At 41.9% G+C, this 16725-nt stretch overlaps 1 protein-coding gene across 1 annotated transcript; it reads left to right on the forward strand.

Moving 5' to 3' along the window:
• Positions 1-4451: 4451 nt before the first annotated feature.
• On the forward strand, positions 4452-12313 carry LOC120726465. The gene is made up of 6 exons (XM_040020064.1): positions 4452-5357; positions 5790-7263; positions 9217-9372; positions 9617-9712; positions 9964-10245; positions 12257-12313. The coding sequence occupies exons 2-6, from the start codon at positions 6235-6237 to the stop codon at positions 12311-12313; spliced, it is 1620 nt and encodes a 539-aa protein (XP_039875998.1). The 5' UTR covers positions 4452-5357; positions 5790-6234.
• Positions 12314-16725: the final 4412 nt, after the last annotated feature.

Genomic DNA, 16725 nt, shown 5'->3' on the forward strand with positions numbered 1-16725 from the left:
TCACTTTTCATTTCTCACCAGTTCACAGCCTGTTGAAAGTAATGACAGCTAAATATGTGAGAGCTAAAAATGTGAACATTGGAATCTGCCCACAAAGTCACACAACTGTTTGGCAGCATCTTTACTGGGTGAGATGTTTACCTCCTTGCAGTATAAATTAGGAGAAAGAAGAGTGGAAAGCATAAGGTCCTTGGCAAAGAGACCATGCGGGCATTTCTAAACACAGCTGCTGTGCTGTCTCATGTACTGTAGGTGCAGCAGTGCAAAACTTCTCCAACAGCTGTCGAGGAAGACGGAACGTAGCCAATGTCCATGTCTGCCCTGAGAGCACATCCATCAACTAGAAAGGAGTCGTGATTCGATTTGATTTCTGGTGTCATCTGGAAGGGTATGATTGTAGCAAGTGCGCATTCCTGAAAACAGGAGTTTACTGTGATATACTCAAAAAGTATGTTACCAAAAAGCATAAATGGTGAGGTGAGGAGAGAAAGTGACGCAAGACTGATTGACCAAGACTCCATTGAACCTGGAAAAAAGAAAAAAAATGTTTAGATATCTCTTGGTTTTGTATTGAGACCACTTTTGTGCTTTGGTTAGCGTGTGCCTCCAACTACATCACACTCAAGTCAACACCTGTAGATGAGAGATATACACTGGAGGACTTTTGGTGAAGTTTTTCATTATTTAAACAGAAAACACTTGACTTGAAAATACATCTCATTGCTGATATTTACAACAGATTCAATGCCCCCCAAAACTGCCATGCTATTCATGGTCTCCACCTGAAAGTACTTAACGACTAATTCTATCAAGGATATGGGAAAAATAAAGTGCAGGGTAATGGCACTCAGTGGAATCTGATGCAACTAACAACTGATTCTTGGCCCAAAAAAAAATATCGAAGGACATATTTTACGCCTAACCATCTCAAAAAGAATTCACTAGTCATTTAGACTCCTAGCCAAATGGGCAGACTACAAGTATATTTGCCTGATCATATATTCAGCAATGGTAGGAGGCTGCTACAATCATGGCATGCACATTGTCAGATGGTGATGTGCAGAAGGTTGAATCCAACTGCAAAACACAGAAGCCAGACTTGCAACAGGCCTTTTTCTTTTCTTATTTTTTTATACCAGACCAAACATAAACCCAGAATCCAAGATAAATCCAAAAACCCACAGGAGCTCACAGCAGATGACAACACAGCAAAATATAACAGATGCTTTGACAATACAGTTTATACAGGGAAGGCTGATTAGAGAACAGGTGACAGGTGGGGAATGAGGCACAGCTGAATTAACATAGGTGGGAACAATCAGGAAATCAGAGAAACAGGAAGTTAAACTAACACGGGGCATGAAAGGAAATTTTCATCATAACTACTTTCTCCATTTCACCAGGAGGTAAATGTGTTTCTTTATATAGAGAAATGGGAGCATGATTATATGCAAATTACACAAGCCTGTTAGTTTAGACTGATTCTGATTCACTAAGACACAGTGATAAGAACAGAAGGCCAGTGCTCACATTTCACAAATCTGACAGTATTTTTGGATATCCACTTGCTCTTTGTGCAGAGTAAGAATGTTTTGCTTATCCATTTGCAAGTAATTGAAGTCCGCTTTATCTTAATTCCTACTGTGATGCATCTTTAACCACTTTATATTGTAATTTCTGAAGCACACTGTAGTACTATTCACAGTCCTTGAATGGTAAGAGATGCATCCTGTTTTTAACAACAGTTTGAGATACATTTTTAAAAATGTAAGACATTTAAAGGAACAGTATATAAAAACTCACCACTAGATGTTAGTAGATTGCAGACAACTGAGGTCTGTTTTTTGCACTCCTCCCAATTCAAGCGCACAATCCTAGGTATGGTGGTCACTATTCATCGTATGTGAGTGTAGGCTGTCAGTCCACTGTTTACCTCAGCTGTTAACTTGGGGTTTCCTCATCTATTCACTGTGTGTAGGAGGCTATAAAACTTTGTGAAAGGAGATTGACAGTTGATGAGTCTCTGAAGCTCACTTTTGTAGAATGATAGCAATAGTGAGGTGACCTGCTGAACTTTTCTGTCTGTAAGTGTTGCTGTTTTACGTGCTGTTAGCTGCTGTTGGCGTCATGAAACTTTATTTGATATGAGTGAAATATAACATTATAGCTTAGTTTTCTGGTATGTTTAAACAAATTAGTATGACATTAGTATGATAAAATAATTGTACAATAATCATGAAAACAGCTATTTTTGTACTTATAAATAAAAGGTCAGAGTACATGTTTCAACTTGTAGTCCTATTGACTGTTACCATCTGTATTATATTAGTTTTATTCCACTGTAAACATAAACTGTATGTTATCAAACTAATATTGCATTACAGTACTGGTATACTGTATAATGATTACACAAAGTCATAGTGATGACTGTCACACTTTGTTCTACATCAACAGGTACAGGAAGTTCAATAATTTAATTTGGGTAATGAAAACCAAACCTTGTCTTCTAATGCATTTACCTCTTCAAGCCTATCCAGACGTGTTTTCTGTCTTTTTCTCTCTCAGCACAGGAATCACCAAGGTGATCAGCTGGCAGATTCCATGCAGGGATACAGCACCTTTAGTTTGATCTTAAATGTATTATAGTAAGGTCTTTACCTTACTCCAAGTTTCTCAATCTCTACCCAGCAACATCCTTCTATATGGTCTAGTCTTTGTTAGAACAAGGAGGGAGGGAGGGGGGGTAGTTGAGTGTTCAAGGAGCCCTTGAATAGAATTCATTTATGTATTTGTTGTTGTTGCTGTTGTTCAATCCATAGCTTGGGCTGTTCTTCCTAAATTAATTGTTTTTTTTCCTCTTGGTGTCAGTGGGATAACTGTACGTGTATACGCTTATCTCTGAGCTAGTGGAGCATCCCTATGCACCAGAGCACACAACAGTGGAGACTGTATACAAGGATAACGGCAGGGAAAGGACACACAAACTCTGGACATGCTATTAATTTCTCCTGCTTTATTAGAGATTTACATAATTAATTAATTGTACTTAATTATTGCATGGTAAAAATACAAATAAATCAAATGTGTTTGTATTTAAAAAAGCAGAAATTTGTTAAACATTTTATTTAATATCACTAACGTGTCTTAAAATGCCCATTTAAAAACATGTGTGGTGACACAATGCACAGTAATGCCTTTTAATACAACTTGAAACCTGTAAATGTATTCACAAGTTAATAGAGTTTTATGCAGGACAGAGCAGCTCCTGTCTGTCAGGAAAAAAAAGACAATATTTCTGTTTTGAATTTGAATATTTCAGGTTTCCTGGGAATCCTGAATTCAGGTCAGAGTCAATAATTAATTTTAATTATCAACTTTGTGTTTGTAAGAAAAGGCCCCTCAATAATACAGAAAAATGAAAAACTTGAAAGTAATTAATTTTGAACTATTTATTCCATTTCATCAAATACTGATGCATTTAAAAAGCTGTGGCTGTTGTTAGAATACATTGTATGTTAAAAAACTAATGAACAACAGTAGCAGCATGCTCTGACTGTGGTAATACAAGCTTAAAAATGTCAATGAAAGTAAGAATTGCTAATACTGTTAATACTAATCTTTTTGCTTATGAATTTATATACGATGGTATAACTACAAACACTTCACTGTGATATAAAAAAAACTATTTCTGCTTAATGGATTTTTTTGAATAATAATTATCTACATGAACCACACGTGATGGCCCTGGATTCTGACCCCCACCCCAATAATGACTCTTACCATCCATCCATCCATTTTCTTCTGCTTATCCAGGGCCGGGTCGCGGGGGCAGCAGCCCAAGCAGAGAAGCCCAGACCTCCCTCTCCCCAGCCACCTCCTCCAGCTTATCCGGGGGGAAGACCAAGGCGTTCCCAGGCCAGCCGAGAGATATAATCTCTCCAGCGTGTCCTGGGTCTGCCCCGGGGCCTCCTCACCCTAAAAAATTATTCAGGGGCTTAGTAAATATCATTATAATTCGAAGTTAGATGACCTTGATTAAATCTTTGAAAATCACAAAAGTGTTATCTTGAGTTGAAAATACTGAAAAGAATGCTTAAATTTTCAACACCAGTTTTTGAGTTGAACTGAGCTCTTTTGTTCAAGTTTATTTAAAAGAAAAAATTCTGTATTTGAAACAGGGTGCATTATTTAAATCTACTCAATATATCTCATAGAAAGTACTCAAAATAACTGAGACACTGGTATTCATACTTATCATTGTCTTTAACTTTAATTATTAATGGTTCAAAATCAATATAATTTTGTCCCCCAATACTAACTTAAAACTTTGAGTAAGACTAATGACCTTTGGCATGTACCGCGCGCGAGGAGTATGGCCTCATGGGAGATTTTCTGCACGTTGAAAGAGACAGACACACATCCACTGCAGACTTGGTAACCTTTTCAGGTAAGTGACCAATTCTTACATTAGCTGTCTTTATCCACACCGTTCTTTTATAACATGTTCTGAAGAAAGCGTTTGTCATGGTGGCTCACTTTTCGCAGCGTGTTTGTGCACGTTAATTTAAGTTTTCAACCCGTCTTCCAGTCAAGGCGGCGGGAAACCGCGCCCTTTTATCCTTTTACGTTCTGAGTCGCTATCTGCGTTCCGGGTAATTTGACCGGAATGTCCCGGTACCAGCGACCTGACCGTTTAATTGGGGGCATTTTAGGAACCACGTGAAAGCAGGTGTGCTCAGACATTTCTAGAAAATGGCCCTGTTGAGTCGCGGTGCGGGAGCTGCGGTAGTCACGCGGCCTGACTCACTCTGTCAGGTTGTTCAGGAGATGAACAGACGTCATCAATGGCTTTGGTAACTAAGAAGATCTGCCCGCGGAACAGTTCATAGCAGCAACCATGCTGCTTAGCTTTCTTGTTCTATGTGGGGTCTTTCAGAGCATATAAGATGCTGCTTTCAGCTTTGTCCCGAACAGGGCCAGTTTTTGAGAGAAAGCTGAGAGGACCGCCTGGGTCAGCAGATTACCTCATCCAGGGCCGGTCCAAAGTACTATGGGGCCTTAAGTAAATTTAGACTCGGGGCCCTACTTCCTTTCAGATCCCAGAAAATAATGAAAAAAAAAAAAAGCTTTGGTCCTTTGGGTCAAGCCAAAAGTACCATCATTTCCAGTATAGTTACTCCCAATTTACATAAATAAATGTTTATTTCAATCAAAGTTAAAATTTCTTATAAGAGATTGATGTTATGGCAGATTACTCAGTGACATGTTTTGTAATGATAAAGTTTTGATTTGTATTTTTTCAGCACCATCTTCACCACCAGGAGAAAAAAATCTGCATCAACTACAAAGTAAAGCAGGTAATTTTACTCAGAGGACTTGATGTGTTAAATTTTGGAATGATATGATATTGTTTTATACAAGCTGAGTAGTGGATGGTGATACCACCTAAATATTTATACTGGTTTTGTGGTGGGTCATACAAATGCCAAATCTAAATTTTGAGAATTTTTCAGTTCGGTAAATATATTGATGAGTTCATGGTCTGTCATCTAGTGTCACCATACTATCTTTTTATTTATACAGCGTGGTGATGTGATTCAGATTATTTCAATGTGGTTAAGTATTGTACTTTGTTCCATGTTGACTTATTTGTAAGTTGTATCCTCCACCTGAATTGGTAGTGAGTATTGGTTATTCAATCAGTTAATCATACAAAAACTGTGTAAATATGGTTATACACCATTCTGTCATCTTCATACTGTGAGACATATTTTCTCACAATTTTTTAGGTCACAGGTGATGAGATGGCAGTGTAAACTCTGCAAACATGAGGAGTCATCAAAAGTGTCACTACTCAAACATTATCAAGTGAAACATGGTACATTTGGTCATGGCTATTCCATACCCTGTCTTCATTTGAATTGTCCTTGCTCTTTTAAGACATGGGGTGCCTTAGGCTCACACTTGTCTAGGTCTCACAGTTCGCATGAAACGGAAGAGTGTGAGGTCCTTCCAACTATTAGATGTAAAATCTGTGACTCTTTTTACCTGGATCCTTCTGGGAAAATGACCTAATACATCCCAGAGTACTTGGTGACACTTACCCCTTAACACCATATCGTGTTGAAGGCAAGCAAATGGTGTCAATAAAACGTCACATTGTTTGTTAGTGTAAGGGGAAAGACTCAGACACCCCCTTTCTTTTTCTTTTTTCTTGTGGTTTTTATTCTGCAGATGGACTCCGTTGCCTTGAAAGTAATTTTTGGACAACAGAGTGAGAAGCTTGTGCTCTCTTCTGGAATACCCAGGACTGTTGAGGAGTTGCATGAGACAGTGAGAGAGACATTTGGGCTAGTTGAGGATTTCACATTGCACTATTATGATGACTCATTTGGAGATTTCTTTACACTTCATTCTCCCAACCAAATCAAAGATAGGGGTACAGTCAAAGCTGTGGTCATTCCATCAGTAGTGCTTACATTGATTCCTCAGTGTGAAAATCCCTCAGATGTAAGTTCACTGAATGAAAGTTCAAGCTCTTCAATCTATAAAACCACAGAGGACCAAACAGATGGATCATCTCTGTCTTCAGACAACACTGTCATACTCTCCCCTCTTCAAAGTCCTCTGAAGACTACATGGCCAGATGAAATTGTCATTCCACTTTTCTCTGTGGCAACAGAGACTGTACTGAAAAATGCCAATGAAGTCTTTGTTCAAAATGGCACTGTGCTGAACAATACTTCAGTCAAGTCAGATATAATGGAAAAATTAGCTGATTATATGTACAGCTACACAGCCTACCCTACTGGCCTTCAGTTTGGAGAAGTGGCAGAGGCTCTGGTCAAAAAGCACCCATGTCTGACAGAGCCAGGCAGTCGTAATGGCTGGATGGGATGGATGTATAGTCTTAAATACAAGATGGGAAATTACAGGTCAAAGTTACGAAGTCTTGGAGTTCCAGAGGTTACTTGCAACTCACTGAAGAACAAGCACCCTGATGACAAGGCTCCAGCGAAGAACATAAAGAAGGCGCGGAAAGGAGAAGTGCTGTTTCTGCCACACTATCCAGGACAAGATAGTAAAGAACAGCAAGAGCTGGAGCGACAACAACTGATTGAGGAGTATAAGAAGAAAAACAGCACAGCCATCAAGGATTTAATGTGCAAAACCTTTGCACATAGAAGACATGATATTATCAGCCAACAGCTGAGTGTCAGCGACATCAAGGACAGATGGCCGGCGTTGTTTGACATCTCCCAAGTAAGTGAACATTTAAAGGGATATCCACTTGTAAATAAAATTTGGTCTGTTAGATCCCCCATCATAAGATAAATGAGGAAAAACATGTTGCTACCATCCTAGTGATTTTGATGATCTTGCAGCAGCCAGGTTGCTTTAATTTGTCATAAGACTCTAGAATCGCTAGGAGTTTGAATCAAAATGAGGAATCTGAATCAAAACCAGAATGGTTCTAATCGAAACCATTCCCAAGCCTAGGGAACAATAAATGCTAGTAATTTCCGTTCACTTAACTTGTTTTAGGCTAAGCTAATGTAACCTGACTGAAGAATGACTGGGCTGATTGCAAAGTGCCTTTGTCTCACTTATCTAACTCTGGAGCACATAACGACAGACTAGATTTTACTGAAGAGTAAAGAGTGAAGAGTAATTTAATATTTTTATGAAACGTTGGTTACGTATTGTAACCCCAGATTCTATGAGTATAGGCGCAGCCCTTTAAGTGGGTATTCCCCTTGTGCGCGCAGCACTGAAGTATTTTAGTCCACGCCCACCTGCTGTGTGGGCCTCACCCTGGTCTAGTATAAGTTACGGTGAGACCAGGAAATCGGCTCTGCCGTTTTTCTTCAGCCAGCCAGAAGATGTCCAGCGAGACCATCCGTCTGTGTCCATCCTGCCAGACCGGCTACATCATGTCGTATGACCGACATGCCGTCTGCGTGGGCTGCCTCGGTCCTCACCATGCGGACCTCGCCCTCACACCTTAATCCTATTGCCGCTCCTGTTAGCTCCTCCCGCCAGAGGAAAAGCAGCGGAGGTCAGCCTTTTTCAAGGCTGATGCTGAGGAGGCGTTCCCGCTAAGAGAGAGGTACTCGCTGGAAAAAGCCATCGAGTTCTTCGATGGTGGGCCGGAATTGGATGATTCCACCCACCGTGAGGAAAACGGCAGTGGTGGCAGCTCCACTGCCTCCCAGCTGGGCAGCCTGGCGACAGAAGGGAGGCAGATGAGCGGACGCTCATCCACCCCTGGCCTTCACATGTCGGCGAGGATGCCGCTCCCAGTTGTTGGTGCGCTGCTCCTGGATCTGCCTGGCATCATCCAGGAAGCAGCTGGTGAGAAGGGACTTCCCGTCCCTCAGCCTGCTCCACCCCCATCGGATGATCTGGAGGGAAGGTATGACTCCGCTCACTCTCGTTGCCCAGATCCCATCTGGCCTCAGTTCCCGGCGGTGATGACCTACCTCTCTGAGGCAGCAGCAGAGCCAGCGAAGATTAGAGCGCCGGTCTCTACCTAGGGCTTCACAGAGGGCTTCACAGACCGGAGTTTTCCGCCTGTTCCCCCTCTAGAGCCAAGCCTCGCTTCAGTTTTTGGCACCAAAATGACCAAGGTCGTTGGACAGCGACTGGCCCATCCCGCCAAACTTGACCAGCTGATAGCAAGGTTCACTGATCACGCACATCAATGCACTATTCAGTCAGCTGCAGTGACTAACAACACTGCCTTGCTAGCGTTTGTCATCTCCAGGAAGGTGGAGGAAGCAGAGCTGCCAGAGGAGCTGAAAGGCTTTCTCTGTAAAGCTACTGACGCGATTCTGAATATTTGCGCCACTTCAGCGGTGTGTTCCTCTCGCATCGCTGCCTGGCAGACGATGGTTCAGAGGGCAACCTGGCTCCGCCTCTTCCCTCCAAGATTATACAATCTCACAGGGAAATAGTGCAAGCAATTCATAACATAAAATTTAGAAGCTTAGTGGATGATAATACTTTATGTTAAGGCTTTAGTCTGCATACTGAACAACTCCACTTATATGGATTTATGTCTGGATGAGTAAATTAATCTTTTGCATGTTAGAAAATAAGGTCCAGGTTGCAAAAAATGGTAGTTCCACTTAAAGATTTTTTTTTTTTTTGATTGAATCAGAATTTTGGCCTTCAGATTTTTTTGTCCTTGGTTTTTTGTCCTCTCCCATCCAGGTCAGTGCAGAGTTTCATAGGATCACGACCCTGAACCTTGAACCAAAGTTCATGTCATCGTTGGACTTGTATTCATCCAAACTCCTGTCCTTGTTTCAAGCCAAGAAAGGTGCTGCTGGACAACGCCACAGGGCACAGTTAAACCTTCTGCTTCAGGTAAGGAAGATTGCATTTTCTAACCACAAAAACGTTCCAACACAGCATTGAAGAGGCCCTTCCACTAAAAACGGCTTTTCTTAGGTTTCTGTTCAATATTTTAGCTCCACAGGTGTTCTTACCTTGATGGTGGGTGTGAAAACAGGTCAACAACAGAAAAAAAATAGTTATGTTTAAGCTAGAAATAGTAAGTCATGTTTTAAATGTGCAAATTTTGCCTCAGTTGAGACTTCCTGTTTTACAGAGTGGAAATTCCATCGAGAAAAAACGAGAAGTCGTCATCAGATGTCTCATTGACCATCTGGGAGAGGATCCAAGTGCCTTAATCAAAACCTTTGAGGTTGGTGCAATAAATCTGTTTTAGGAATATTAGTAGTTTATTTTAGCTTGTGAGATCATAGAAAAGTTTTAAGATACTGTTCTAAAGAAAAAAAAAAACACTTCAAAGCATACAAAAGAATAGCATTTGCTCAAAGATTTTGGAGCACAGTGTCCACATATTATGAGTACCGGTGATGTCATACAAATGAAACTTTTTGTTTCAATGTTTGGAAATATGTGAGCTTAAAACAGTTGTTTCTCTTTTTAAAGGACGGTGCTGATGCTGTCTTTGTTGAAGAGGCTTTGGCTGAGGAGGTGATGAAGATTTACCTGCTGCAGAATCAAGACAGGTCAGGCGAACCTACTGATGTGGGTATTGTTATTGAAGGCTTTACTGTTCTGGGCAAACTTGGGAATCTGAGCAAAGCCTGTTGCTATCTTTTGGGACTGTGCTATGCTCTGGATCTGAAATACCCCAAGAATTTCAAATGCACATTTGAAGCATTTCAAAAAGTGTTCATGGAGCTGGATCCAGGAAACCTTTCTGTCAAGGTTCAAAGACTGAAAAATGACCTCTGTTCATTGTAGACAAAATTTCACAGGGCTGTTCTTAAAGTGCTAGACTTGTTAAGTGACATGTAATGCTCATCAAAAGGTTCAGTTGCGGGATTACATTGTGTTGACATTCCTGTTCATAAATAATGTTTGTACCTTAAACTGTGTTTTTGTATTAACTTTCCAGATTCACATTAAGGTGTAAATGGGAGAGTATCTTCTGTATGGTTTCTTTTTTTTTTTTTTAGCGCAATCCTTTTTGAAACCTTTTTATTTAAATTATGGATGTTTTTTGGTCACTCTTTAGTTATAATCTTCCCAATTTTTTTGGAATCAAAATAAGATGTTCAAAAACTATGTCACAGTGCAAAAGTTTTTTTTTATTTTTCAGGATTTATATTTTTTTGGGATCTTAATTTTATTTTTGTCATTTGACCTTTTCTGAAAAGGTAAAGCACTGCGTTCACTTGAGCCACTTTTATTCTTTGTATGGCAGGTACATTTTTCTTGTTGTTAGCATCAATATGCCAGTTTTACAGAGTTTTATCAAGCATGCCAATTTGGATGCAATTTTATTATATAAGGCTGTTGTTGACTGAAATTTTATCCAAGTTTTATCCACTGAATGTAGAACAGATTTCAGCTCACTGTGTTCAGAGAAGGAATCTGCTAAATGTGTGATTCACAAAAAAGCTGTTTAAAATAAATCATTGTGAACAATGTTGAACTGACGTGGTTCTTTTTTCCTGTGTGTGTGGTGTGTCTATATATATATATATATATATAAAATAAACACTTAATTGTAATTAACGTTTTTGCTTAAGTTAACTTAAAATATTAAGTAAATTGAACCATTATTTAAAAACAAATAATTGTAATGGTGTAGGTTTAAATGTGCCAAGCATTTCAGCATTTCCTAATTAATATTTTATGTAGTTTGAACTTTGGTTACTGTTGTTTTAACTTACATTTTCAATTGTATTTACTCAATTTTGTATGTTACTGTAACATCTTTAATTGTTCATAACAACTTATTCCATTTTAGTTGGATTTACTCAATAAGGTGTATTTAAGAGATGTGATTGTTTTTGCATTTACTCATTATTTTTGAGTGTAAAAGTGTTGCACCAAAATATTTAAGTAATTATCAGTTTTAGTTCTTAGAGTGTATCTAACCAGATTCTTACTCTGGATGGCATTACCTTGGCCTCCGGTAACGCCGTGAGGAACCTTGGAGTCATTTTTGACCAGGACATGTCCTTCAATGCACATATTAAACAAATATGTAAGACTGGGTTCTTCCATTTGCGCAACATCTCTAAAATTAGAAATATCCTGTCTCAGAGTGACGCTGAAAAACTAGTTCATGCATTTATTACTTCCAGGCTGGACGACTGTAATTCATTATTATCAGGATGTCCAAAAAACTTGATGAAAAGCCTTCAGTTAATCCAAAATGCTGCAGCAAGAGTCCTGACAGGGACTAGAAAGAGAGAGCATATTTCTCCTGTGTTGGCTTCCCTTCATTGGCTTCCTGTTAAATCCAGAATTCAAAATCGTGCTCCTCACATACAAGGTCTTAAATAATCAGGCCCATCTTATCTTAATGACCTTGTAGTACCATATCACCCTATTAGAGCACTTCGCTCTCGCTCTGCAGGCCTACTTGTTGTTCCTAGAGTATTTAAAAGTAGAATGGGAGGGAGAGCCTTCAGTTTTCAGGCCCCTCTTCTGTGGAACCAGCTTCCAGTTTGGATTCGGGAGACAGACACTATCTCTACTTTCAAGATTAGGCTTAAAACTTTCCTTTTTGCTAAAGCATATAGTTAGTGCTGGACCAGGTGACCCTGAATCCTCCCTTAGTTATGCTGCAATAGACGTAGGCTGCCGGGGATTCCCATGATGCTTTGAGTTTTTCCTTTCCAGTCACCTTTCTCACTCACTATGTATTAATAGACCTCTCTGCATTGAATCATATCTGTTATTAATCTCCGTCTTTCTTCCACAGCATCTCGAGATCACAATTCGGATTGTCAATATAACACCCAGCCAAGAAGGCAGATGAAACCTCAAACTGTCCCACAAGGAGGGGACACAACACTGGCTCAGAAGACAGGTCAACATGGTGGCTGACTGGGAACGTGTCTCGATGACGCTGAAACTACGGGTGTCACTTTTCGCCTTTCTTTTCCTTTTTGTTGTCTCTCTTGGCAAAGATGGGACTGCTCGGCACACAAAGCGCCCGAGCCTCTACGGAGGAAGCGGTGGAGGCTTGCGACATATACTACAACTATTATGAACTAGCTAAACGTTTGCAGTCGTTAGCCCAGAAATACCCTCACGTGACTGGCCTGTCGACTGTGGGGCAGTCCGTGGAGGGCAGGCAGCTGTGGGTGATGCGGATCGCCAGGGACCCCGACAGAAAGTCACTGGGGAAACCTAAATTTGGATACGTTGGGAACATGCACGGCAACGAGGCCGTGTCCAGACAGGTGCTGGTTTGCCTGCTGGCCAGATACGGGGAGGAAGAGCGCATCACTGAACTGGTTAACGGCACGGATGTTTGCATCGTGCCCGGCATGAGTCCCGACGGCTTTGAGAGGTCCACAGAGGGGGACTGCAGTGGTGATCACAGCGGTCGAAATAACGCCAAAAATAAGGACCTAAGCGGAGGCTTTCCTGACCAGTTCGACAAGTCTAGGCAAGGCAAGGCAAGGCAAGTTTATTTGTATAGCACAATTCAACAACAAGGTGGTTCAAAGTGCTTTACAGAGACATTAGAAACAAAAACAAAAAGCATAAAAAGCAAGTCTAACGTGGATCCAGCTGATATCCCCGAGGTGATGAGATGGATCCAGGAGATGGGATTTGTGCTGTCGGGGGCCTGCATGGTGGCACTGTGGTTGCCAGTTACCCTTTTGATGACTCAGCCTCCCATGAGCAAGAAGGTCACTACAGCCCGTCGGCAGACGATGGTCTGTTTCGCCAACTGGCCCTGGTATACAGGGAGTGCAGAATTATTAGGCAAGTTGTATTTTTGAAGAATTTTACTATTGAACAACAAAACATGTTCTCAATGAACCCAAAAAACTCATTACTATCAAAGCTGAATGTTTTGGAAGTAGTTTTTAGTTTGTTTTTAGTTTTAGCTATTTTAGGGGGATATCTGTGTGTGCAGGTGACTATTACTGTGCATAATTATTAGGCAACTTAACAAAAAACAATATATACCCATTTCAATTATTTATTTTTACCAGTGAAACCAATATAACATCTCCACATTCACCAATATACATTTTTAATTGCACCTTAGAACACACATGCATCAACACTACAATGAGCGGGTGGAGGGAGGTTTGGAGTCTTCTCTCACCCCCATTCTCTGCGGCCTGCTGGAGCGGGGGGGCTAGGAGGAGGAGTTGGCCGTCCGACTGCGGTCTGGAGTGTGGGGCCTCCCTGCTGCTGCGGAGTCGGGGCGGTCTGCCTCTCCCCACTGCAGGGAAAAGGGTAACACCACCTGGGTCTGGGTGCAGTTCCCCCCCTCCAGGGGCAAGGGTACCTAGACCCGGTTCGTAGAGTACGCTTGGGGAGTGTGATCATGTGTACAGCGTCTCTTTATGTCTGTCTCCACGTTGGTTGAGTGTGGAGTAAGTGCATATGAGAGCATGAGGGTGGGAATGGATGTTTGTGTCTGTGTGTGCCTGTATGTCTGTGTCTATATGTCAGGTTGGGTATCAGACGCCACCTCTCTGGGGACATCTCAGGCCCTCCAAGGTTTGGAGGCCTATCTCCACCCACCACCACTTCCCCTGCCAGTGGCGGACTCCCTCAGGTGTCGGTGCGTTGGTGGTTCTTTGTGTCTGGGGATGGGCGACCAGGTACACACCGGCTCACTCCTTGGCGGCCGCTTATCGGGGCCTGGAGCCTGGGGCTCGCTCGGGCCACTTCGGAGGTGGGGTGCCCCCGGCCTCTCGGCCTGGGGCTCGGTCACTCAGGCACAGCTGGCTGCCAGCGGAGCTCACGAGCGCGTCACTGCAACTCCCCCTGGCTTCTGCTCCGCGGCTGCTGAGTGAGCCCTCATCTGGGACTCTCCTCAGCTCTTACTGGGACAGTGGCGCGGCTGCCCCTCTGTTAGTCTTCCTTGGTCTCTTGTGTTCTGGGGGCCTCTGGATGTCTGGAGTTTTGATCTCCTCCATACCTGCTTCATGCCCTGGAGGACGGGGCTATGGCTCCCCACACTCCCTAGCAGATCATTACATGGAGAAACCTTTGGAATGCAAGCATGCTGATCCACACAGGTATGCACACAGGTGTACACCCGGGTATTCACAGACGCAGACTACAGCTTTCTTGGCTGCTGCCTCAAAGCACATTGTGCGCTGTCTATCTTGCGTGCTGCACAATATCGTTTATTATTTAGTATCTACTGATATCTACTGCTAGCTAGTTTATTGTGATGGTGTTTTTTTTTTAATTATTATGTTGCTCTTTGTTGTTTGCTTTCTCTTCTGTTTTTTTTTTCTCCATACAGGTGACCCAGGTGTTTTGTTTTGTTGTTTTTTTTTGTTGTTTTTTTCTTTTCTTTCTTCCCCCCCTTCTCACCATCTCTTCTCCCCTTTGGTTTCTTTCTCTCCCTCTCTTTCTTTCATTCTTTCTCCCTGTCCTATCCCCCAGTCATGTCTGTCCCGTTTGTAGCAACTGAAAAAAAAAAAAAATTCATAATTATAATAAAGGTCAATCAAATGGACCAATATGGCAAGGCCATGATGATCCACTTGGTAAAATAAATCCGCTTGGCATCTTTCTTGGCCTTAAGACAACAATTCTGATGGCTAAAGATCCAAACGGGACACAAAAAAAAAAAAAAAAAAAAATAAATACATTTCTGACATTTAAAAACAAAACAAAAACAAATCAGCGACCAGTATAGCCACCTTTCTTTGCAAGGACACTCAAAAGCCTGCCATCCATGGATTCTGTCAGTGTTTTGATCTGTTCACCATCAACATTGCGTGCAGCAGCAACCACAGCCTCCCAGACACTGTTCAGAGAGGTGTACTGTTTTCCCTCCTTGTAAACCTCACATTTGATGATGGACCACAGGTTCTCAATGGGGTTCAGATCAGGTGAACAAGGAGGCCATGTCATTAGTTTTTCTTCTTTTATACCCTTTCTTGCCAGCCACGCTGTGGAGTACTTGGACGCGTGTGATGGAGCATTGTCCTGCATGAAAATCATGTTTTTCTTGAAGGATGCAGACTTCTTCCTGTACCACTGCTTGAAGAAGGTGTCTTCCAGAAACTGGCAGTAGGACTGGGAGTTGAGCTTGACTCCATCCTCAACCCGAAAAGGCCCCACAAGCTCATCTTTGATGATACCAGCCCAAACCAGTACTCCACCTCCACCTTGCTGGCGTCTGAGTCGGACTGGAGCTCTCTGCCCTTTACCAATCCAGCCACGGGCCCATCCATCTGGCCCATCAAGACTCACTCTCATTTCATCAGTCCATAAAACCTTAGAAAAACCAGTCTTGAGATATTTCTTGGCCCAGTCTTGACGTTTCAGCTTGTGTGTCTTGTTCAGTGGTGGTCGTCTTTCAGCCTTTCTTACCTTGGCCATGTCTCTGAGTATTGCACACCTTGTGCTTTTGGGCACTCCAGTGATGTTGCAGCTCTGAAATATGGCCAAACTGGTGGCAAGTGGCATCTTGGCAGCTGCACGCTTGACTTTCTCAGTTCATGAGCAGTTATTTTGCGCCTTGGTTTTTCCACACGCTTCTTGGGACCCTGTTGACTATTTTGAATGAAATGCTTGATTGTTCGATGATCACGCTTCAGAAGCTTTGCAATTTTGAGACTGCTGCATCCCTCTGCAAGATATCTCACTATTTTGACTTTTCTGAGCCTGTCAAGTCCTTCTTTTGACCCATTTTGCCAAAGGAAAGGACGTTGCCTAATAATTATGCACACCTGATATAGGGTGTTGATGTCATTAGACCACACCCCTTCTCATTACAGAGATGCACATCACCTAATATGCTTAATTGGTAGTAGGCTTTCGAGCCTATACAGCTTGGAGTAAGACAACGTGCATGAAGAGGATGATGTGGACAAAATACTCATTTGCCTAATAATTCTGCACTCCCTGTATTCCCAGAACCACCCTGTAATGAAGACCGCTTTTTGTCTACATGAGGTGCAGGAACAGTCTGTGGAGCAAGAGACACCATACTTCTTACTCCTCTCAAAGGGAACAAGGTGGGATTTTACATCTTTTAGAAGCTTCTCAAACGTGATCATCAGCAGAGATCTCATTTCCATTGATTTATTCATTCCATATTACTGCTTTATTTCCCAATCCCCCCCCTCCAAAGAGATTGGGAACTAAGAGAAATCAGTCTGTAATCCTACAAAAAAAATCTGTGAAAAGAAAATGTTTTATTGTTCTTCTGCTTCTTTTATCTGGAAATGTGCAACC

Source organism: Simochromis diagramma, unplaced genomic scaffold (assembly GCF_900408965.1).
Source record: "Simochromis diagramma unplaced genomic scaffold, fSimDia1.1 OVJJ01000753.1, whole genome shotgun sequence".
Taxonomy (NCBI): domain Eukaryota; kingdom Metazoa; phylum Chordata; class Actinopteri; order Cichliformes; family Cichlidae; genus Simochromis; species Simochromis diagramma.